Source organism: Apodemus sylvaticus, chromosome 9 (assembly GCF_947179515.1).
Source record: "Apodemus sylvaticus chromosome 9, mApoSyl1.1, whole genome shotgun sequence".
NCBI classification, from domain to species: domain Eukaryota; kingdom Metazoa; phylum Chordata; class Mammalia; order Rodentia; family Muridae; genus Apodemus; species Apodemus sylvaticus.
In genome coordinates, this window is record NC_067480.1 from 107,038,928 (window position 1) to 107,062,848 (window position 23,921).

Consider the following 23,921-nt stretch of genomic DNA (forward strand, 5'->3'; position numbering starts at 1 on the left):
TGGTAGCAGGAGCACAGTAAGTCTCCCTTGGGAGCAAGTGAGAGGGTGTTTGTCTTAACAAAGAGTTTCTATTGCTGCAACAAAACACCTTGACCAAAAGCCAGTTGGGGAGGAAAGGGTTTATTTGATTTATACTTTCATATTGTTGTTCATCACTGAAGGCAGTCAGGACAGGAACAGGGCAGGAACCTGGAGGCAGGAGCTGATGCAGAGGCCACCAGGGGTGCTACTTACTGGCTTGCTTGACCTTCCTTATAGAACTCAGGACCACCAGCCCAAGGATTGCACCATCCCCAATAGGCAGGGCCCTCCCCAACCAATCACTAATTAAGAAAATGGCCTACAGCTGGATCTTATGGAGACATTTACTCAGTTGAGATTACCTCCCTTTAGATGATTTTAGCTGTGTCAAGCTGACATAAACCAGCCACCACGGCATCTTATAAACGTGATGGGAGACAGGATGAAGATGACATGACTTAACAGCCATTGGATGACACTAAACATTCTATCTCCTTTCCTCTACACTGGTTATATTTAATAATGAAAATTATTTAAATCCAACACTCAAAAGAAAACCCTGAAAGTGAAATTTAGGAACGTGGGCCAAAGAGACGGACCAGTGGGTGGATGTGCATGTCACAGGCACAGCGACCTGGACTTGGCTCCAGGAGCCCGGTCTCCTATTGTCCTCCCACCCCATGTGTACGGCTGCATGCATACCCCCCCCCCCCCAATGTAAAAAAACTGACAAAAGTGTATCATCAAGGAACAAGATGCTTAGGAGTAAACAATCACAGGAGAAAATCTAATACACTGGAAACTTGACAGTTTTGCTGGGATTAGACTCCAATAAATGTTATCTTGTTGATTGGAGGAGCTGGTTGTGTTTAGATGTCAGTGCACCCAGGTGCTCAGGAGGTTAAATTCAGTCCCTGTTCAAATGCTAACAGCACTTTTTTCTTTTTAGAGAGAGATAAAATATATATCCTGAAACACAGATTCTCAAGAGTTCCATATACCCCAAATAATCTTGAAACAGAACAAAGATGCTTTCTGATTTCAAATTTTTATTTTAGAGCAGTTTCTGATTTCAAATTTTTATTATAATTCTCCAGTAATCAAAGCAGTGGCGTTGGCAGGAAGAGGCAGTCAGAGGCCACGGGAGGCTCAGAACCAGCCCACCATGCATGGCAATGCTCTTCCACTAAAGGGCATGTGCAAGGCTAGACATCCACATGTCAGGAGTAGCAAGTCAGAGTTTACATCTCACACAAAGATTAACTCAAAATACATTAAAGAGTAATAAAGCTGAGAGCTAAAACTAAAACCCCCCGGGCAAGCTATAGTTCACTCCCTTGGGTGGGTTAATGCTTTTGTAGATATGACTACCAAAAATTCAACCAGAGCCAACAACCCAACTATTAATGGGCAGAAGACCTAAAATGACTTCTTCAAACTATATGTAAAGAAGGCCACCAAGCATATAGAACACGTGACATCAGTAGTCAGGGAAATAGGAAGCAGAAGCGCTGGTAGACTTAACGCCTACTAGAATGGCCACTAAAAAAAGCTTAAGATTCACAAGGATATAGGCAGTTCTAATCTCTCTGCACTGCTGACAGAACATAAAATAGTGTGGCTGCTATGGAAACTATGACAGTGCCTACTAATAAAAACAGAATTACCCTATGACATACAGTCTGCTGCGTGCACACAAAGACTAAAAGCAGGGTCCTAGGGATATTTGTATATACATGTTCACAGCATAGTCAGGAGCTCCAGGGTGGGAACAACCGAGGTACCCACGGCTGGATGAGTAGGTAACAAGATACATACAAAATACATACAAGACACATACACTAAAATACTATTTGTCCTTACAAAGGAAGGAAATACATAATATGAACCTTCATTGTATCTCTCTCTCTCTCTCTCTCTCTCTCACACACACACACACACACACCCACACACACACCAGGCACTTAAGAGTACTCAAAAATCAGAAACCAGAAAGAGAAGGGTGGTGGTTACCATGAGGAGAGAGTATGCCAACAGTGGGCAGGGCGGCCCAGCAGTAGCTGGGAGTCACTAGATGGGCACGCTGTGCATTTCCTGAGGTGGATGCAGACCGGTGCCGCAGGCCGACTGCACTGCACTGTGAAATGTGCTCAGCATGATAAGATACAGAGCTACATACCTATCTGTACTAAGCTTTATTATTTCTATTTAATTTTATATATGGTCATGAATAAAGGTGTGTAAAATTATTTTGAGAGCACAGGCCTACAGGTAAGAGGTAAAATTTAAAAATTCTTCAATGAAGGCATAAGCTTCTGTAAGTTTGGGTTAGGACATTGTCATTTTCCAATATGAAAACTGTGGTAGCCGAGAGCAGTGGTGTGTGCTTCCAGGGAAGTGCAGTGTTGAAAGTGCCCGCTCTGTCCGTGTTCAAGGCTTTGGGGATTCCTGGCTAGCCTGGGCTAAGACACATAAAAGCAATGTATAAAAAATAAAAACTGTGTTTCAGAGAGCATCAAGAGATTGAAAAGGACAAATGATAAGTGAGGAAAGAATGCCAATTCATCTTTAAGAGACTTGAGTCAGCAATAAATAAAAAATCTTACAGGAAAATAAAAAAATCACCCAATTGAAAGCCAGACTGTAGACTAAACATATGCAAAGGCAGCATAGAAAGCCAATGAATGCATGAAAAACTGCTCAGGTTATTAGACACTAGAGAAATGCAAACTAAAGTCCCGAGTAGATGCCTCTTCGTCCCAAGCAGAACATCTGTCGGCAATATGAGCAGTGGAGAGGGGCACTGGAGCCTAGGTCCAGGGATAGCACGAAATGGTGCTAAACCACTGTGGGAAATATAACCGAGGCTGCCATAATGCGACCCCGGAGTTCCACTCTAAGGCACGTATTACATGAAACGTTTTCAAGTTTTTCACAGATTTTCATAGCATTATTCAAAAACCCCAAAGTGGAAACAGCTCAGAGCTCCTCTGTTCGATGGAGAAACACACGCTACTATGGAACGCTACTCAGCAGAACTACATTACAGACTGAAGTTACATGAGAATAAACCTGTAAAACTTGGTAACAGGACTCAGAAAAGAGCGGACTATACAGTTCCACTTGTCTAACAGACCTGGGATAGAGGGAAGGAGGGCAGAGTGCTGGCAAGTGTACTTTCTGGAAAGGATGAGACTGTTCTGGAAGTAGATTGTGGTGACTGCTGCATGCTCCACAAACGCTCTAAAACCCATGGGACTGTATAATCCAAGACTCAATTGTGAGACATGCGACCTCCTTCAAACAAAGCTGTAGCTAGTCAAGTGGAGGCATGTTGTACAAACACATTTTACTCTCGGGTGAAACTGAAGCACTAGTGGGAGGTGTGGTTCAGTGGTCGAGCTTCCTAGCATGCAAAAGGCGCTCTCCACCCTGCACAGACACCAAGCTTGGGACATAGGTAGCAGGACTGAAGGGTGTAGTACCTCCCACTCCCAGTGGAGGCAGGACACAGAGCACAAGGGTGCAGTACCCCCTACTCCCAATGGGGGCAGTACACAGAGCAGACCCCAATGACATCCTAGGAGAGCCACACAGCTTCAAAACTTTTAAAAGAGAAAGTGAACTTCCCAAGCCTTGACTGCTTTAGCCCCAGTGAACTATGGAACAACATAGTAGCTATGGCAAGAATCACACTGAAGATTTAGTGCCCTCATGGCTCTCTATGTGTTAAGTGGTCAAAATAAAATGATGCGGATTCTAAACTTTCCCAGCCACTTCATGCCACTGACATTTGCTATCTAGAGTGAACATCTGTTCTTCCCATTTGCTACAAATTCCAGTGTTTAGGGATAAAGCCCAGAACTCATCCTACATGACTGTGAATGGTGTCGGCACAGTACATGCGACCAGGACCTAGTCAAGATCACCAAGGATGGAGCAGAAGCCTGTGACCCAGACGAGACCAGAGTCCTTCAGCAGGGTGTGTTGTGGACCAGCTCAGACTCTCCTTTTGGAGCCTGGATCTTGAGGATGGGGACTGGCTAATATCACCCCTTTATGAGGAGATGACAAGCCTAAAACTGATACTAAAAAACAGAAACAAGAGCTGGAGGAGGCTGACAACAGGCTCGGTGTTAGTGTCTGTGTGATCTCCTGTGGCCTCGTGGATGCACATGCTGTGTGATCTGATCCAAGAGTCATCCTTGAATATAATCTCTCCATTAGACAATTCCCAAAACACACTAAGTTCTCAGGCCATGGTCCTTCAGGCCTGTGGATCTTCTATAGATGACTTCAACCAGCAGAATCATTCAGAAACAGCACTGATACATTTTCCCTGGTGTCCTTGAGAGGAACACGAACAGATGTGGCAGCTACTGTGCTTCCCTGTGGTTCTTTTCTGTTAAAGGACCAGAGAAAATCCTGGGCAATTTTCATCTTACGTTCAGCATAATGTTATCAATATCCTTTTCTTCCTCTGAATCTTGATCTGGTATCCAACTGAAAAAAAGCATACATACATTTAATCACATCTGGAACAATAAACACAACTCTGGTAAGGGACGTCAGCAACTTTATGAAAGAAAGAAGGAAACGAGCTTCTAGAAAACTCGGCTGAACAGCTCTCTACTGAATGAAAATGGGTCAAGTCAGAAATAGAGAAAGACTTTGTGGAATTCAATACACACCATATCCAAACCTAATGACATAATAGGTGCAAGGCATTGTATTGGCATAAAAACAGATACATGAATCAATGGAATCAAACTGAAGACCTAACATAAACTCAAACATATATAAACATCTGATTTTTGATAAAGAACCTAAAAATTCACACAGGACAAGGATAGCATCTTTAACAATGCAGAGCACAATGAAAGCAGTAATAGAAAAATTTACAGAACAAAGTGCCTATATTGTTTTAAAAAAGAAAAACAATAAGTTGCTGTTCCTTATACAGCAACTTAACAGCACACCTGAAAACTCTAAACAAAAAATAAGCACATCCAAGAGAAGTAGGCGCCAAGAAATAACCAATCTAAGGGTTGAAATCAATATAATAGAACAAAGAATGAAAGTTCTTTGAGAAAATCAACAATATAGACAAACCCTTAGGCAAACTAATGGCAGAGAGAGATAGAGAGAGAATATCAATTAACAAAATCAGAAATGAAAGGGATAACAAAGGACACTGAGTCAGTCAAGAGAATCCTAAAGACAATCCTTTAAGAACCTACACTCCTCCAAATTGGAAAATCTAAATGAAATGGCTAATTTTCTCAGTAGGTACTATTTACCATAATCAAGGTCTATTAACTTAAGATCAGAAAATCAATTTAAACAGACCTATAACTCCTAGCAAAATAGAGGCAATCATTAAAACCCCTCCCAACCAAAGTCCAGGGTCAGATGATTTTAGCACAGAAGTCTACCAGACTTTCAAAGAAGAGTTACTGCCAATAGTCTTTAAATCATCTCACAATGCAGAAACAGAAGGAATATTGCCCAGTTCATTTTCTGAGGTCACAGTTACCCTGATACCTAAACCACATACTCAACAAAACTAAAGACTAATTTCCCTTATGCACATAGATGCAAAATATCTCCATGAAATGCTTGGAAACCAAATCTATGAACACATTAAAAAGACCATCCACCGTGATCAAGTAGGCTTCATTCCAGAGATGCAGGGATGTTTCAATATACAAAAATCAGTAAATGTAATCTGCCATATAAACAAATTGGGGGAAAAAAAGACGTGAAAAGGCCTCTGATTGGTCTTGGAGAGATCAGGGATACAAGGGACATCCCTAAACATAAAAGGCAGTTCCCATCACGGCAAGATAGGGTGGAGTGAGAAAGGACAGGGAAGAGAAGCTGGAACTGGGGGTAGCCTTTGGGGGATGGTGTGGAAACCTAGTGTAGTGGAAACTTCCTGGAATCCACAAAGGTGATCCTAATGGGGACTCCTAAGATGGGGCATACGGACTCCCAATTGAACATCTCTTCCAGTTAGGCGAGGTTTCCAGTGGTGGGTCTGGTTACATTCAACTGGGTTTTTGCTCAAGAAGGTCCCATGGAAATGCCCAAACAACCCAAGCTGATGCTAAGATAAAGGGCTGCTCTCCACAAACTGATAGCAGCTCCACCCGCCCCCTTTGCTGAGGACAACATCCATGCACTCACTGAGCATGGAGAAGTTGAGCTGGTGCCTACACAAAGCCTTCACCCCTACAGTCTAGTCTCTGGTGCAGGAAAGTACTCCGCAGGCTACCAAAGAGAAACATGGTCACTGACCCAGCCACAAATCCTTCAACCTAAAATCTGTCCTGCCTGAAAATTATGTTAATGCAGTGGTGGGTCAGAACTTGTGGGAATAGCCTAATCTTATTTGACTTAGACTTACTGCACAAGAAGAAGCCCATGCCCAATGCTGCTTGGGTAACCAAAAACCAGACTGGATAGCCCAAAGACCTAAGGTAAAATCAGCCGTGACTGGTAAAAACAAAACACAATAACAACAGATTTCCAATGGTTTTCTGCTCTACTCATAGATCAGTGCCTTACCTAGTCATCATCAGAGAGGCTGCTTCTGCTTTTCTTTAATTTAGAAGTCGCCATCAAATCGGTCCCCTGGGAACTCAGGGAATCCCCCAGAAGATGAAGAGGAGGAAAGATTGCAAGTCAGAGGGAATGGGGACACCAGAAAAACAAGGCCCTCTGAATCAACTAAGCGAGGTGCGTACGACCTCACAGACTGAAGCAGCTGGCACAGGGCCTCTACCAGGTCCTCTGTAGAGATTCTAGCGATCAGCTTTGTATTGTTACAGGAAATTCCTGACTGTGAGAAGGTGTGGGTCCCTGGCTCTTTTGCTTGCTCTTGGGATTCTTTTCCTCCTGTTGGGTTGCTGTGTCCAACTTCAATATGAAAGTTTTTGCTTCACATCTTACTATTTTATTTTGTCATGTTTGGTTGCTATCTCTTAGAAGCCTAATGAGAGACAGAAAAGAAGTAGATTTAGAGGGGAGGGGAGGCGGGGGAGAGCTAGAAGGAGTGGGGGAGGGAAACTGTAAGTATATAGTGTATGAGAAAAGAATCTATTAAAAACAATTACTCAGAAGACAGATAAAGTATGATAAAATATGGAAAAAAATGTTTTAGGAAGGAGAATGAGTTGTGCCCTGCCTGTAGGAGTCACTGAGGAGATGAAGGCAGGAGACTCACAAGTCCCAAGTCAGTCTGAGTTACACACTACCAGATGTAGCAGCACACACCTGTAATCCCAGAACTTGGGAGGCAGAGGCAGGTGGATCTCCAAGTTGGAGGCCACCCTGGTCTACAGAGTGAGTTCCAGGACAGCCAGATATACATAGTGAGACCTTATCTTAAAAAGAAAGAAAAAAGGAAGAGGAGGTGGTGGAGGAGATGGAAGAGGAAGAGGAGCTAGAAGAAAAGTAGTAGTGAAAGAAACTAGAACAGAAAGGCAGAGCTCCAGGAGAGTCCAGGCAGCTTACAGTCATTACGTGACAACACAGCAGAACTCATTAACTCCTTTACGAATCTTCATGCCTTCCCAAGGTTTGGACCATACTTTCAAATTCCTCACAAGCCTAAAAGCTGGCATTTTACAGAGTTGACAGAACATAGGGAAGACAAGAAAACTGTACAGAGAGGCCTGCTGTCAGTGGCAGGAAAACGGTGGCGGGCTGTCACTCTAAGGAGGACACAGCAACACAGCCAGACTGATCTCCCTGGGTTTTTCTCCTTCATGCTGAACTTCTGCACCCTCTGTTTCTTTAGGAACATAGAGGATGAGTTCTCCGTGTAGTCCCAAAGCCAGCAGACACAGGCTCAGACCCATGGGTGTGCCTCTTTCCAGAAAAGCTCACATTTCTGCTTCACATTTTTTTTTCCTTGAAAAGCCTGTTTCCACTCCAAAGACCTGTACAGATCTTTCCAGTTATGGAATGGCAGCACATTGTCCCAGGCACCAGTGAAGTTACCTGGGGCCCTGCTGCCACCATCCTTCATGCCAAAACTCAAACACTGACACTTCCTACTGGTCATGTAAGACAGAAGTGCCAACACCGACCTCAGCCTGCGAGGCTTGTGTGTAAGCTGACCTGCATTCACGGCCCACGGTCAGCTCCTCCTGTTTAGGCCTTGATGAGACTCATCCTGGAGCTTTCTGGAAACCATGAAGGCCAGACACTCTGTAGGATAACAAGGTATGCTACCCTGTGTGCATCACCGGAGCCCCACACCATATCACCACAACCCATGAATGACCGTGACATCATTCACATTTAATTCTATGTATAGTTAACATAAGTTTCAAAATGGTTCATCTCAGGGTGCCAGAGAGATGGCTCAGTGGTTAAGATTAGTGGCTGCTCTTCCAGAGGTCCTGAGTTCAATTCCCAGCAACCACATGGTGGCTCACAACCATTTGTAATGGAATCTGATGACCTCTTCAGGTGTGTCTGAAGACAGCTACAGTGTACTCACATATATAAAATAAATAATAAAAAAACAACGGTTTGTCACTTACCATTGATCTTTTACACTCAAAAAAGGAATACTGCAAAGCTTTGCAGTAGCCTTCCTTCAAACACTGCCGAGGGGACTTTCCTTCCTGTGACATACAAACCAATATGAATATCTGAAAATTTGTCCCACAAAGCACAAGACAACTGTTCTTCTGAAAGTAGTTCTTTTTTTCTTAGAAAGTTGATTTAAGAAAATTCTTAATTCCTTTTTATTAACCTTAGTGGTTAAAGAAAAACAAATGTAAAGATTATCAAAGAATTAAGTACTTTGAGTCTGTTTTTAAATTTAATGAGTGTTTGCCTGCATGTACAAACATGCACCACATACAGACCTGGTGCCCATGGATGTCAAAAGAGGCTACCAGGAGGGACTGGAGGTGTAGATGATTGTGCACCACTATATGGTGTTAGGACCAAATCCAGCTCCTCTGTAAGAGCAACAAGTGCTCTTAACCGCTGAGCCGTCTATCTTTCCAGCCCCAGAGCACATCACTGATGTTTGTATAAGCCTTCCTATGGGTGAGAACCATGAATTGGATGCGTTAAATTAAGGACCTTTTAGTGCTGGTACTAAACCCTGCATATAAATGTTAATGGGGAGGGGCTGGAAAAATGTCTTAGTAAATAAAGTACTTCTGTGCGTGACAGCTCCTGTTCAGCACCCACATAAAGAGCTGGGCATGGTGCCAGGGGCCCTTAATCCCAGAGCTGAGTAGTGGAGACAAGCAGATCTGGATAGTCTAGCCAATCAGGTTCACTGATATGCTCTATCTCAAATAACATGGTGGAGGAGCTAGAGAGATGAGTCAGTGGGCAAGAGGGCTTGCTTTTCTGGGATCAAGGTCAATAACCCGAAAACCCTGTTGAGTTTCCTCTGGCAGTTTCAACTTTTCTGGCTTCCCAAAAATCTTAGAGATAGTTTTGAACGTTCTTCCCACTCTCCATTCTCCTCACTATCCTCACTGGAAGGTACATTGTTATCATCTGAGTTCATACCCTAAGTTTCTCTGAGCCCCCATCGTTCCTGGACTGTTTCCCGTAGCAGCGCATAGTATAAAAGCTTATGTTGAATTCCTCCCAGAATGCAATGCAATGTTTAAGATGGGTTAAAGATCTGCAGTAACAACGGCACACCATAAGATACTTCCATATTCTAGAAGCCAAGGAACCAAAAATCTCCACCACAGATCAAGTAGCCATGCGGCGCAGGCCTCGGCAGCAGCCTTTAGAGTGGGAATCTGGTGACGAGTGCCAACACTCAGGAATCGCTTCTAGAACTGAGATGGCTGAATGTTTACAAAATCCTTAGGTGGGTAGGTTTATCTCCCATTTAACACCAGTAAGAACTGGGGAGGAGAGCTCAAGAGACCTGTGCAAAGTCAGAAGCGGACGCGCGACCTCTACCCTCGACGTGACCTCCCTTGCAGGCCAAAATGGAGCCAGTCTTGGCTGAGCTCACCACCCGGATCCACTACCTGGAGCACACAGGCCGATTGCAGCAGACATGCACCCAGATCCTCCTTCACGCCCGCGCACGCGCCGCCCTCCGGTTTGTCCTCATAATACCGGGGCATGGCGGGGCCCACCGCCCTCGCCACACCAGATCTTCGGTCACCCCGAACCGCCCGGAAGGGCGTGGGCCACGCCCACTGACAAACTGGGGATTGGAGGAGGAGAAATCCTCAACTTCCGGCGGGATTGAAAAAAATCTTCAGGGTATGCGCATGCGTAGCGGAAGTGCGTGTCCGTGACGTAAATACAGAGCGCCACAAGTGCGGGCTACGTAGCGGTAAGGGAAGTGGCCCCAGCGGTGGCTGGGCTTGGCTGCCCGGCGAAGGTGGCGGTAGTCCTGGGCCCAGTGCAAGGCCTCGAGGGCCTTCAGGTGCGGCCTGCTCTGTGTGCTCAGGGTGGCGTTCGTGCCGACGGCCGTTTCTACGGTCAGCTCGCGACCTGACGTCTCAGCGGCTGGGGGAGGGACCAGCCGGCGCCCGGCAGCTCGAGTCCTAGGCCCGCCGTGGAGCTGCCGAGTAAAACCAAAGACACCCATTTACGTTGGAATCGCAGGATTAGAGCCATTTTCCTATTATAAGCAGGTCTGGAATTTTGCAAGGAAACACATACCCTGAAACCTGGTCGTTGCTTGTTCTTAATTCAAATGTCACTGAGCCGTCTGTATTTTTAGTTGACAGAGGCTTGTGGTAATGGAGACCTGCTGGCGGGGAGGGGCGGGGCAGAGAACCGCGGGGTACTGGTAGGCTGGGCGGTGACCAGCAGTCCTTTAGCTTCGGACTGGTTGGACTGGATCCTCCGCGCTGTTATTCTTCCTCCCCAGCTATTCTAGGAGTAAAACCATCAAGGAGTGGAATTTGCTTCGTTTTTATTGTCACATTCCGAATAGCCAGAAGGTTGCTGGTCATCGCAGATGGACTTGTACAAATAAGCTGTGTGTCTTATCTTTTCAATAACCTGGCTTTTAGCTTAAACTTTTTTTTTGTTTTTGTTTTAAATCTTGTTCATTAAAAACATGGAATCTTTGAACCAGTGTTTCGCATGGTTCAAACCATGTTGTCCCATGTCTATAGGGAAATCATTGCACGCCCGTATGCTGCATTTTCCTTGTCCTCCACTGTCAGTGAGCTACTGCAACTGTCAAAGCCTTGATTGAAGTGAAGGTTGGGAAACCACGGACTCGAGTGAAGTGGTTTCAGGTGGTGGAGGAGAGTGAAATGCCTTGATGGCATTAACACTTGGCTAGCCCCTAGACATGCCCTAGAGCCAACTCCATTGCTTCTGGCCACTCATCCTTTCTGAAGGTGGCAGGAGAAAACATCATAGCCCTGAAGAGGAGTGCTAGTAGCCAAACATTACATCTAAGATTACCTCTCAGAGAAATGTCTTCATTCCATCTAGGAAGATGCTACCAAGTACTTCTCTGAGTTCTTCGATGCATGGGAATGGAGTATTAAATTCCAGGGATGCAGCAAGGCACACAGCTGGAGCAAAGCGCTACAAGTACCTCAGAAGGCTTTTTCGATTTCGCCAGATGGACTTTGAGTTTGCTGCATGGCAGATGCTCTACCTGTTCACCTCCCCTCAGAGGGTTTATAGAAACTTTCACTACCGGAAGCAAACAAAGGATCAGTGGGCCAGAGATGACCCTGCCTTCTTGGTCCTCTTAAGTATCTGGCTCTGTGGTAAGTGTGTCTAAGTTTACAAGCAGTTTAGTTGAAAAACAAATTAGGGGTTTCATAGGAAACTATCTTTTGTGATAATGTATAGTGGGGTCAGAATCTTGGGGTGTGTGAAGCTGTGGAGTTTGTATTTTCTAAAATGTTAAGCTGGCAAGAAAGAAAGTAGTGTTCTTCCTAGTGCTGTCTGTAACACATGCCAGAGTAAACTATTGTACTGGGGTGTGCACAAGTAGGGGACGGGATTCCTCTCATAGTTGGATTTTCCTCCTTTTTTGAGGCAGCTTCTAGATGTGTAGGCAGTCTGGCCTGGCACTCAGGATGCTCTGAACTCAGCCTCTTAGTGCCGGCATTACAGGCATGTTCTGCCACACTGGCTGACTTAAAAAAACTAATAACCAAACCCAAGTGTGTGCCAAGAAATGTTAGGATGGGAATTACATTTTTTTTCTTAAGATTTATTATTTTATTTATATGAGTACACTGTAGCTCTCTTCAGACACACCAAAAGAGGGCATCATATCCCATTACAGATGGTCGTGAGCCACCATGTGTTTGCTGGGAATTGAACTTAGGACCTTTGGAAGAGCAGTCAGTGCTCTTAACCACTGAGCCATCTCTCCAGCCTCTGGAATTACATTTCTTAATAAGGCAAATCTGTGAGGCTGGGAGGTTGTCTTTTTATTTTTGTTTTTAGGCAGGAGGAGGGGCAGGGGTTGGTAGGACCAGGAATAGAAAACCAGTGACTTAAATATACCAGGCAGGTGAGTGCTCTCCCACAGAGCTACAGCCCCAGCTTTCAGAGTAAGGATTCTGAACGTGCTGATTGAACTTGGAAAGAACCTTTAAGTTCTCCAGTACACCAACTGGAGCACATCAACAATCCCCATCAACTCTAGGGTGTGTGGTGCTTTTCACATTTAACTGGACTTAGAGTAAGTTGAGTGCTGTCGGTGTTCTGATGCCCTGTGTCCTGGTGAATTAGTGCGTGAGTCCTGCACCTTCACTGCATTGAGAGGTGGCGTTTTATTTCCACATCAGTTGCATGTACCTTGTTGTGAGGGTTTTCTTCGTCGTCTGTGAGCATATGAGGGTCAGGAGTGATTCCTGTAACTCTTTATTTCAGTGTCCACCATAGGATTTGGCTTTGTTCTTGACATGGGATTCTTTGAGACCATAAAGCTGCTCCTGTGGGTTGTGTTCATAGATTGTGTGGGTGTCGGCCTCCTGATATCAACTCTAATGTGGTGAGTACCATGAAGCGGGTTCTTATGCTGGCGAGCCTCTGTCCGTCTGTTTCCTTCAGAGGTGCAGGACCAAGTGAAGATAGAGTGGCTGATACGATTGGGTGGGCTGCCAGGATGGTTGTAACTTGGCAACTCTGTCTGTCCTAGGTCAGAAAAGACTTTAATGGGTGCTTACTATCATTGTTGCAACTCCCAGAATGGTTAGACCCTGCTAAATTCTGATTTTTCACTATATATATATGAATGAATCTGCTTACATCTGGTTAGCTTTGTTTTTTGCATTTGTCAGTAGGTATCATTTCCAGATGCAAAAATGCTTTGTTAGTGTTTAGATCCATTTAGATCTAGAAGGTCATCCTTTGGAGTTTTACTTAAGTCAGGCATGTTTGAAAGGGGTTTTATTTTCAGGGTGACTCCTCTGTGCTGAGAAGAAAGCACATGCAGAGGCCTTCAAAGGCCCTCAGCCTGCTTCTAACTGGGGCTGAGTGAGCAACCAGAGTTGGCTATAGACTAGGTCTGGTGTTGAGCTTGTCACTTCTCTCAGAGCACACTCCTGTGTGCTTGGCCTCCAGGGCAAAGGGTGGTGATGTAACAAGTGGCTTCATAGAGGGGAGAGGCTGAGGAGGAAGTAGAGAAAACGCAGTAGTCTCAGGCAGGTGCACATGTCAGTAGGCCTGTCTGTGGTCTTTATAAACTGGAGTTGTTCCTTAGATGGTCTCAGGGTAGCAGAATGGTAGTCCTTTGGTACCAAAATATGGTAGCTATTACTATTTTAAACAAAAAGGCCAAGGCTATAACCTGATGAGACCAGCGTTTTATTTTCCTTTGTAACTTTTGACTAATAAAGTACAGGTTCTGTGGGTACTGGATAGTTAATTAAAACTAATGTGTGTCATTGGTCTAAATTCCTAAAATCTAGCCTAAGATTAATATTGCTGATATAAATCAAACACTCATTGTCATGCTACTTGTGGGGGAAAATATGTAAACGTCCAAGAACAGTTGTTGAAAGTGTTTTCCATAAGGGCAGAGCCCTGGATGCCCACAGAGCAAGACCTGGGGCTAATTTGGCTTTTGTCCTCCATAGTTTGATCAAGTAGGAACTGGCTCTTTGAGGGAACACAGGTGTCGTGAACTGTGAGGAGCTGGCGGTAGAAATAATGACATACCCCCACCTCCCACCCTAAACATCCCCAAAGTGCATAGGAACCAGAACCAGGCCATGTTTTGGGAGCTATGAGACATTGATTCCTGTTTCAGAATGTGCAGTTGCAGAGGCATGCTTATGTGCAGCAGCATGCTAGGCCTGAGGACAGGGAACACAAAATAGCTGAGGAAATGAGACTTAGAAAATAGCCATGATGGAATTCAGGGGAAAATGGGCTTTTATGTGCATATCTGCAAGCAGTGTGGGTTGGAGAGTAGAAGAGAAAGGCAGCTAAAAGCAAACTAAAGTCAACCTCACTGTGAGAAAGTGCTCAGTGTAGCAGTGCCGTGTAGAGAGGTGGGGAGGCCTGGTCCAGGCAGGGGCCTGCAGTGAGAAGGAATGCCCAGAGCAGTGTGGGGGTAGTGTGGGGAGAGAAGGCTTCAGAGCCAGTACAGCGGGATGTGATGGCCAGGAAGGTTGGGCTTAGGAGGCTGTGGGAAGATACTGCTGAAGCAGTCCTCATTGGCCATGCCGGTCGGGCTGCTGGGTGCTGACTGCAGCCGTAAGCAGAGGAGGGAGAGGACGAAGCTACAGGCAGCAGTCTGGCCTGGGAAGTGTCCAGTATGAGGGTGGGAAGAAAGCCAGTCAGTTGTCCTCAAGTTCTTCAGGAGCCAATATCTGTCCTGTTGGTATAAGGGATGTGCAGAAGTGAAGCAGGAAGGCAGTGGTGACACAGAGAACCTGTGAGCAGGAGGGCAGAGGTGACACACAGGACCTGTGAGCAGGAGGGCAGTGGTGACACAGACAGCCTTTTTGGGAGTGAATTGCAGGTTTCCTATAGCTCCTTTATCGTTTACGTTTAAATGTTATAATTTATGAAGTTCCCTGTGATCATTTACGTGTACAATGAGTAATGATCAGATCAAGGTAATTAGAGTTTCCACCTCAAACATATACAGCTTGTTAGTGTTGGGAACCTTGGGCATGCTAGCTAGCTCGCACTGACTGTGCTGTGATCATTAGGACGCCTTGCTTCTATTTTGATAGCCACAGTCCAACCTCCATCATCCCTTCAGGTGACCATGATTCTATTTCCTGTTGCTCCAAGATCAGGGGTTTGTGTTTTTTGTATATACCACATGTAGGTCTGTCTTTGTGTTCCTGACTTGTTTCATTGGTTTTGTAAATTGAGTGGCACACATTCTTGGCTAAAACAGTGTTTGGTGAGTCACAAAGTAACCACAGGCCCCTAAGACCTCCCTCCCTGCTCTCTTGTTTGCTGCTTACAGGCACACACAGGTCTCGAGCTGTGCCAGCACTGCACAGTCAGCGCCTTGGGCCTTTATGTAGACATAATGATTTAAAATGGCACCTCAGGTCTCCATCTCCATTCTCACTGTCCTATTATAAGCCGTGGCCGGCCTTTCCCACTGGAGGCTGTTTCATTCACTGCTCCATCTCTAGGGAGTCTGTAACCCATGTTGCACCAGACTGTTGGGGACTGAGAGGACTAGTATGCTGCGTAAGACGTTTTCACTTTACTCTTCAGGTTCATCTCGAACAAGTACCTGGTGAAACGCCAGAGCAGAGACTATGATGTAGAGTGGGGCTACGCCTTCGACGTGCATCTGAATGCTTTCTACCCGCTCCTCGTCATCCTGCACTTTATCCAGCTCTTCTTCATCAACCGTAAGTGCTCGCTTCTCGCACGGTCTCAGTTCTCCCAGTGCTGACTGACACTCACTGTGTGCTCTCTTCTCCTGCAGATGTTATCCTCACAGACACATTTATTGGATATTTAGTTGGAAATACCTTATGGTTGATTGCTGTTGGCTATTATATCTATGTGACCTTCCTGGGATACAGTGGTAAGTTTTGGTGGTTTGAGAACGGAACAGAGAAGGGTGGAGACATCAACAGACACTGCCTGAGGTGTTATGGTTCACTCATATGCTCTTCTAATTACACAAGTGTTCTCACCGAAAGTAGAGTGGAACAGGTGGTGTGGGACGTTTGGAGCCATGCTAACTCATTTGCCAAGTTAGAGGTAGAAACCCTGACTTACTGTGTTAGATAGATTCAGGCCCCATATTATTAACCATAAAGAGGAAACGGCATGGGCCCATGGTTATGGGCACTGAAGTAGTTACAAACATTTCTTAGGGAACGATCCCAGATCAGGTCCAGGGTCTGCTGATCCCAGGCCCTATTTGCAAACTTTCTGCTAAATTTTCTGGGTTGTTTCCTAACATGAAGATAGTCTTAGGCTGTTCATTTAAGAGATGATTTCAAACCAGGACTCTAACTCAGTAGAGAACCTGCCTGCTATGTGCAGGGTCCTGTGTTCAGTGCCCCAAATCCCTACTGCTAAAGTCTAGAGATCTTCAGATCTCACAGAACCATCCAGAGAACCTTCAGCTGGTTTTCACCCTTTGGATGACTGGGACTTTACTGTGAACAACTCTTGACTGTCCTTCTCCCCACCCCCTAACCCCCAACCAGTTTCCCAAGGATCACTTAACCTTCCACTTGCCTGGCTTAGAGTATCAAGAGTTTTTCTAGTGAATTTTCACCTAGCTTGAAAGCAGGAAAGTGCTGGTTCTTAGTGGATTTTTGGATGTTCTGCTTCAGAACTGTTGTGAGAAAAATGCTTTGGGCACTAAGGAGACATCAAGATGTGTAAGTGTCACAGTGCACTGCCTCAGTTCTTCCCAAACACCAGGCTCATAGTTGGTCAGACCTCAAACTGAGCTATGCTGCTTTTTGCAGTGGAAACACACAGATGGCTAGAAGTGATTTTGTCCCAAGTGCTATTCTGTGAGTATGAAATCACATAGTGATCACATGCTGAGACAGCTCCATTGCCATGCATGCTGATGCAGGAAGATGGCGTCTGGGGCGTCTAGACAGACAGCAGTGACTAATGGAATGTAGCCATAGCTCTGAAAGCGTCACCATGGACCTCTGCAAGTTTGCTCCTCCTCTGGTCCAGTGTGTACATCTGTCAGCCCTGGCCCTGTCTCTTTTCCAGCTTTGCCATTTTTGAAAAATACAGTGATCCTGCTCTATCCATTCGCACCTCTTGTCGTGCTGTACGGACTGTCGCTGGCACTGGGATGGAACTTCACCCACACGCTGTGTTCCTTCTACAAGTACAGAGTGAAGTGACAGCATCCTAGATAAACCGTCTGGTGTGGGGAAGGGATGAGTTCTTGTAAATCTGTAAATAGCTTCAAGATGTAAAGTTTTACAAATTCAAGGTGATATTAACACTTGTCTCAATTCCTTAAAACTAATTAAATGTACATTTCTAATAAATATTTTTAAACTAAAGCTTTAATTGTTTATTTTCATTAGAAGCTGTATGTAAAATATCAAGGTACAGTGAGTGGTGGATCACACAGACCGTCTTGTTGACAGAATGGACAGTCTGTCCCACTTCTGAAGACCATTTACACAGACTCAGCAAGCAGTATAGCTCACACAAGAGTACAGTCCCCACAGGGACTCTGACTTGAGAACTGCCTGTGAATGCCTGTAGAGATGACAGCCACTCTTAGCAGGGTGGCATTCTTGCCTTTGAAAAAGATTTGAGAGGAACCCGTAACTATCTGAAAAACAGATTAAATAAATAACAGGTATGGTAATAGTGCTACAAAAATTCTCTCCACTCATTGGTTTAAGCCATTTTTATTAGAAGGAATTTTGATTCAACATAGCTTTTCAAACTCCATTTCAAATACACATGGACAGTTGTAGCACAGAGACAGTTATGAAAGGCACAGTCAACAGGACATTATTAGGTTTCAATTATAGCAGCAAACTTGAAAATAAATAATCTGCCTTTAAAAATTCAACAGGTATCTCAAATATTACTGCAGTTATTAACTGTTCAACCCACGAAGACATGGTGAGCAGAGTGTGTGCAGAGGAAAAGAGATCCTGGGACAACCTAGCAAAGCGACTCCCTGGGCTTCTCCAAGACCGTCCCCAACGCAAAGCTGGGCTTTGTGGAGGAAGGGCTCCAACTGAGCCGTTCTTGTCCACTGGGGGACAGCGTGAGGCTTAGTGGACTCGGTACTGTCCCGGCAGCCATTTGTGAGGCTCGAGAATGCTCTTCAGGTGGCCTTCTGCAGCTCGGAGCATTGCCAATAAAGCGTGGAACGCTGACAAGCTAGAGGACCCACCCCACTCTTGTTATTCTGGGACCAACTGCTAGCTCAGCAGCAGGAAGCAGCCTCCTCAGTATCACAAGCTGGCCCCTCAACAGTGTTCAGAGCAGCAGGAGCTCCACTGGGGACCGGGGTTCACATTGCACACGCAGTGGCAGTGGCTCCTGCGTGGCTGCTTCCCTTCCCTGCTCAGGTCCCCGCACACACAGGTCCCCTGTGCCTGCTGCCCTCACACGTACATTTTCAGGTAGTGCAGAAACTGGAAAAGGGGGCATTTCAGAAACAAAGGTCCATCTAGCTGGTGACAGAGTGCAGGGGCATGGGAACAAACTCCTTGGGGTGTTTTTTATTCTTTTTCTCTTTGTAAAAGACTGGTCATCTTTGTATGTTCACATGCATTAAATTTAGCATATTAATTAGCATAGCATATATGTCAATATTAATCATTTAAGTCTTCATAACTATCAAGGTTTAAGTTTTACAAGCTGTAAATGTTGCTTCATAGCTCTGGAACACCCTTTTCTAGAAGTCTTGAACTGGGACTTGATCCCTTACCACGTGATGATGATGACAGTGTTTAACCTCTGGGCTCCTTTTCTTCAATTCTGTTTATTTTCTTCAAGGCTATGGCAGCATGGTTATTATTAATAATAATAATGATGATAAGCCCAGATGAGTGAACCAAGGTAAGAAACTTCCTTAGCAGTTAATGGCTTGGAAGTGCAGATAGTTTAAGAAACATGTAAATACAAAACCTCAGTTGGAACATCCAGGGTTTGAACCGTGAGCTACTCGGCTAAGTGATTTTTTTAAAAATTACACCTGCCATAGCTGAAGCTCTTGCAGGTATGTTCAGCCTGTGGCCCAGGACGGCAATGAATGGCACAATACAAGATTGTAAACTTACTCAAAGCCTTTTAACAGTTTCCTTGCTTCTGTAACTTGCCCATGTGGTCCTTGAGCATGGCCTCGCTGCACTGTCAGAAGCTTGGACACACCAGCAAGTAGACATGAAGGTGGGAAGTTGTCTTCCCGCCAATCTGATCTAAAATCCCTTCATCATCCCTTCCCATGCTTCCAGCAGGCCGTTAAGTCAGTATAATTTAGGAGCATCTAGGAGAAAAGATGCCGACAGCCCACACCTACAGACTCCTCCTGGCAGTTTTACAGAACAAAAAATAACACAAGTCTGACTTGTAGTGGAGACATGGGTCCTGGCACCAAACATCCTAGCAGAGACCTGAGAATAGGGCCTGCTAGGAATGAGTTTATTCTTATGTCAAAAAACATGAGTCAGCTGGGCATGGTGACACACATCAGCACTTGAGAAGCAGGACCAGGAGAACCGGCAGGGAGTACAAGGTGAGACCTTGTCTTAAAAACCAGTCTACCGCAGGCAATCACATATGAAGATGTCAGGACTGACAGATTCTGTTGCTTCTTAGAAAGGCCACAAATCTAGCCACATACAGCACTGCCTGCTAATACCACTGATGAACGTCAGAAGTCTAGGTAGGGCCCACCTACAAAGCTGCAGTGAAGGGGTTTACCAGGCTGGTTGAGCATCCGGGGGTTTACATGTCCAGGCCTGGTAAGTGTCTGGGTTAAATTGTCCTATGGCAAAAAGTCTGCAGCTCCTACCTGTTGGGGAACAAAGCCCTGGCTCCTTATGAGGCCACCTGCAGTCATTTAGGGGGGGGCCTCTTCAGAGCTCAGTGTGTGTCTCTCCTACCAGCATGACAGGCCTCTCAAGATTGGACCAGTCCCCCACAGATAATCTCCCTTTTGCTAAGTAACAAGACATGACATGGTCAAAGTTCTCAGTATACTAATAAGGGGAGGATATTATACAAGGTCATGGGAAGGGTCATTCTTAGAATCCTGCATGTGACAGATACACACTTATTAACTGGAACAACCTTTGCCAACAACTCCTTCCACATACATCAACTTTTCCTTGAGGGACAGCCCTGTTGAGAACTAATTATGAAAGACTTAAAAATAAGTCTAGTCTCCCAAGTTTCCTGACAGCTTTAGAAATAAGCACACTTAATCTTTTACATGTAACCAATGATTTCAAGAACCTTTGTTCAAACACACTCTGACAGACACACACAAGTCTAACCTACAAGCTAAATCTTCCATCTGCATTCACTTCTCATGCTTTTCAAATGTTCCTCTTGAGGATACTGAAACAATGCATGCCGGGAAGAATGAGGACACTAACATGTAGCCGGGCAATCTCGGCTGTCCCACAAAAATACACACCTTCACCCGCACTACAGTGAATCCATAGGTGTATTTTTATTCACAGCAGCAGGATACATTACTCCTCCTTTCTAGAATGCTCATGTTTACATGACCGGCAGAACCTCCCACCATGGTGATGTCAATGTCCCATATTTCTAGGATCTAATATGGTAGCTGCTGGCCATGTGGCGGCCACTGAGCACTCCTGAGGCTGCCAATGTGGACACAGAACTCCACTTTTCATTTCAACAGATGCATTTTGTGGCTTCTGCAGAGGCCATCACTGCTCTAGAGTATGGGCTATCTGAAATTCACACTGATGCCAACCATGACCTATTTCACAAATATAATTAGTACTGCATTTGGCACTTTCCCCATTCACTATGGGTCAAAGTTGGTTGGTGGCCTCCCAGGAATAACGCAGATGGTCACCTTGCAGTTCTAAGCACTCTGGCTTCACCTTCAGTCTTCACCCTCACCAGCGTCCAGGGCTCCCACAAAGTGTTCTTGCTTGGGGCAAGCACATCTGTTTCTGATAATCTAGTGATGAACAAAGGAGGGGGCAACTAACACTGAGGGTCAGAGGCGCACCTGACGTGGAAGACAGAACTGGCCTCCAGAGCTTGGAGTGTGTGTGCTTGTGCACGGCAAGACAGCAGGCCAACATCGCTAGGAGAGAGATGCGAGCGACCGGGCTAGACACTCGACTCATCCAGATGCCAAAGGAGCCTGCCGAGGTGCAGGCACGGTCCAGGTACCGGGACCGAGCTTACAGGGAAAAGGGAAGGATTCCTTGAATGAAGAAAAGGACTTGGCTAAAGAGTCCCTAGAGAAGACAGAGGAGCAGAAAGCAGTGAATGCATATGCGCAAAGACCCACGCAAGAGACATTCAAATAACCCACTGGAGTTTCAAAGCTTGGCCTCCCTGAACTCAAAGCCACCAAGGGTCTCTGCACACATCTGCATGGTTTCAGTCTGTCACCCTGCTGCTGCACACATGAGTGTGGGAAGATAGGGCTTACATTTTCTAGGGATATGTTTGTGGGCATAGGAAATCAGAGAAGAAATTAAAAAGCTGAAGGAACTGAGAGGGGAAACTTACAGAACACCAAGAAAAGCTTCAGCGGGGCTTTCACATGCACAGTAGTGTTTATCTACATTTTCCCAGTAAGAACATACAAAATGGCTGCTGCTGTGTGTTCCACACAGTGGGCAACTAAGGAAGCTCCAGGATGGAGGCCACCGGCTGGGACCTCCCTCAGCCCAGGGCCTCCACCACACCTGCCAGGCATGCGCAGCTCCTGGAGAGCCAGAGAAGACTGGCAACTGTTGCTTGGCCTCCCTAAGAGTAAAGCACTTCTGCCAACTAGTGCCACTTGGGACTGCCAGGTGGGGTGCACATGCACTCTGGACACAGCATTCACCTCCATGTTCGCGACACAGCAGAACAAGTCATGCTAATGGAGACAGAAACACGGTGGTTGCCTTTCACCAGAGCCCCACATTACAGTTTTGATTGTAAAATTATACCCAATATGACTCACCCAACAGCATTACCCAGAAAACATGATCTGAACTCCAAAACCTACCACAGGTTTATAAAAGGACCATCCAGGAAGAAAAAAGACAGTGTGTCTAACTACTGATTAAAGACAGAACAAATGAGGAAGGAGTCTCATCACCCAATAGGGGGAACTATGAAGGAGTCTGTGGAGACACGGCAGGGGCCTCCCACCTGGACACTGACGATCACATTGGTTTGCTGTGGCTACACACCATACACAGTACAGTAATATAACCCTCGAGAGGACATTGGTCTTTTAAAATCTTGATTTTTAGGAATGACGAATGACTCTGAAAATATTTTGTTCAGAATTGCTGTGATTATAAAAGTACTTCAAGTTAAGAAACCCATCTAGAACCAATCTGGAATGGCAGTGCACTGGAGAAAATGGCGTTGATCTATAATGTCTGCATCTCCAAATAAAAATATAGAAAGAACTTAAAAAAGCCGGGGAACCGCTTCTTCAAAAAAAGGCGTTGATTCAAAACTTTACTGCACAAAAATATGTACTTCTTAAGTGCTTCTAATAAATTAACTTCATAACATCTTCATGTGTATTTATATATTTATATTTATATATATATATATATATAATATCCCTGATCGTCTATAAAAGAGGGTCTATAATAGTAAAATAAGTGAACTTCAAAAGTACCCCCTTCACAAAATGTATTTAACATCAGTTTTTTCAAATTTTAAGGAATGTAACAATATGTACAACTCTTGTGTATTAGTATAATACCAAAATAGTCTCAGTCATGTTAACAGGCTGTCAGGATTGTAAGACGTTTGTGTCAAGTTCTAACTGGAGGACAGCCTAGCTTCAAATGAATGCAGTTATCCGTGGGAAGAGTCCCTGTCCGAGGGGAGGTGACAATCATCTTATCTACAGTAGGCTTCACGAGAGGTAGTGTTCAAGTCCAAACAGAAGAGGACGTGCTAACTGTCTTTAATCAAGAGTCATAAGGAAGGACGTGTTGGTTTCTAAGCAGATCAACTGGTGAGTTTTTTAATATGAATCTGAAAGACAAAAGAATATAAGATTTGATAAAGCAGTTAATTCACAATTCCAAGAAGTCTTCATTTGCAAAATCAGAACGAAGCAACCCGCAGCTGTGCTGGCGGAACACACTCTCACCTCATTAAGAATGGCCCAGACGGCAGAGTTCTGAATAACCGAAAGTCGAAAGGCTGAAATAGGGTTTAGACCAGGATCCACAATTCCCTCGGCAACACCATACTCAAATTTTCCTTCAAGACAGAAAATATTTTTTTGTTTAAGAATTGTTGGAGGGTCATGTGTAAAGTGCCACCAAAGCCAAAGTGGTTTTGGTGGACAGGAAATCCGTGCGCTTCCTTTAATATTTTTTTACTTGACTTTCAAAGATCTGCTGCACTTTTAAAGATCTTAGACACAGCCTGTCTATAGCAGGTGCACACTTCTGCCCACCGTAGACTCAATGCACGGTAAAGACATGTTTGTTTTTCATAAACAGTATAAAACCTGCAGGATGCCCGCAAATTGGCACTCTACTCAAACACGATCAAAATGCATTTTCTAACAGCACGCAGCCTGCCTGCCTGCAGGCTCAGTCATAAAGAGCCTCTCCAGCCACACGTCAGGGTTAGCCTGGGGCAGGGGCTCTGTCCATGTGTACCTTTCCAAGGCTCTATTGAGAGAAATTTAGATCTGTTGCCTGCTCCATACAATTCCCCATACACCACTCCACTAATTCATCTCATAGGTTATTGCTATTCAGAAGAGATACAGAAAACAA

The 23,921-nt window shown here is 45.0% G+C and overlaps 3 protein-coding genes across 7 annotated transcripts in view; 1 reads left to right on the top strand and 2 right to left on the bottom strand.

Moving 5' to 3' along the window:
* Nucleotides 1–1,050: 1,050 nt before the first annotated feature.
* On the bottom strand, nt 1,051–10,163 carry LOC127692571 (cytochrome c oxidase assembly factor 5). The gene is made up of 3 exons (XM_052193029.1): nt 10,050–10,163; nt 8,577–8,660; nt 1,051–4,524 (listed from the first exon to the last, which is right to left on the bottom strand). The coding sequence occupies exons 1-3, from the start codon at nt 10,146–10,148 to the stop codon at nt 4,483–4,485; spliced, it is 225 nt and encodes a 74-aa protein (XP_052048989.1). The 5' UTR covers nt 10,149–10,163; the 3' UTR covers nt 1,051–4,482.
* A 177-nt stretch (nt 10,164–10,340) lies between these two features.
* On the top strand, nt 10,341–17,489 carry Unc50 (unc-50 inner nuclear membrane RNA binding protein). Of its 4 annotated transcripts, none has more exons than XM_052193027.1 (6): nt 10,341–10,363; nt 11,485–11,768; nt 12,889–13,009; nt 15,706–15,845; nt 15,923–16,024; nt 17,188–17,489. In XM_052193027.1, exons 2-6 carry the CDS (start codon nt 11,489–11,491, stop codon nt 17,322–17,324), a joined length of 780 nt encoding a protein of 259 aa, XP_052048987.1. In that variant the 5' UTR covers nt 10,341–10,363; nt 11,485–11,488; the 3' UTR covers nt 17,325–17,489. The 4 variants fall into 4 exon arrangements, with proteins under 4 accessions (XP_052048987.1, XP_052048986.1, XP_052048985.1 ...); XM_052193026.1 differs by having other exon boundaries at nt 10,362–10,456; XM_052193025.1 differs by lacking the exon at nt 10,341–10,363 and adding an exon at nt 10,364–10,667 and having other exon boundaries at nt 11,489–11,768.
* A 341-nt stretch (nt 17,490–17,830) lies between these two features.
* The window catches only part of Mgat4a (alpha-1,3-mannosyl-glycoprotein 4-beta-N-acetylglucosaminyltransferase A), a 99,816-nt gene continuing 93,725 nt past the window's right edge, over nt 17,831–23,921 (bottom strand). For both annotated transcript variants that reach the window (XM_052193021.1, XM_052193020.1), the window contains exons 15-16: nt 23,282–23,394; nt 17,831–23,163 (exon numbers count right to left, since the gene is read on the bottom strand). In XM_052193021.1, coding sequence (XP_052048981.1) covers nt 23,137–23,163; nt 23,282–23,394 — 140 coding nt within the window. In that variant the 3' untranslated portion in view covers nt 17,831–23,136. The remainder of the gene's footprint in view (nt 23,164–23,281; nt 23,395–23,921) is intronic.

Bases quoted from the DNA above. Each gene is read 5' to 3' on its own strand.
- LOC127692571 (XM_052193029.1), bottom strand. From the start codon at position 10,148: ATGCCCCGGTATTATGAGGACAAACCGGAGGGCGGCGCGTGCGCGGGC. The intron at 8,661-10,049 runs GTAGTGGATCCG...TGTATGTCACAG, and splicing joins AATCGGCCTGTGTGCTCCAG to GAAGGAAAGTCCCCTCGGCA. The intron at 4,525-8,576 runs GTAAGTGACAAA...GCTTTTTTTCAG, and splicing joins TTGAGTGTAAAAGATCAATG to TTGGATACCAGATCAAGATT.
- Unc50 (XM_052193027.1), top strand. From the start codon at position 11,489: ATGCTACCAAGTACTTCTCTGAGTTCTTCGATGCATGGGAATGGAGTA. The intron at 13,010-15,705 runs GTGAGTACCATG...TTTACTCTTCAG, and splicing joins CTGATATCAACTCTAATGTG to GTTCATCTCGAACAAGTACC. The intron at 16,025-17,187 runs GTAAGTTTTGGT...TCTCTTTTCCAG, and splicing joins GACCTTCCTGGGATACAGTG to CTTTGCCATTTTTGAAAAAT.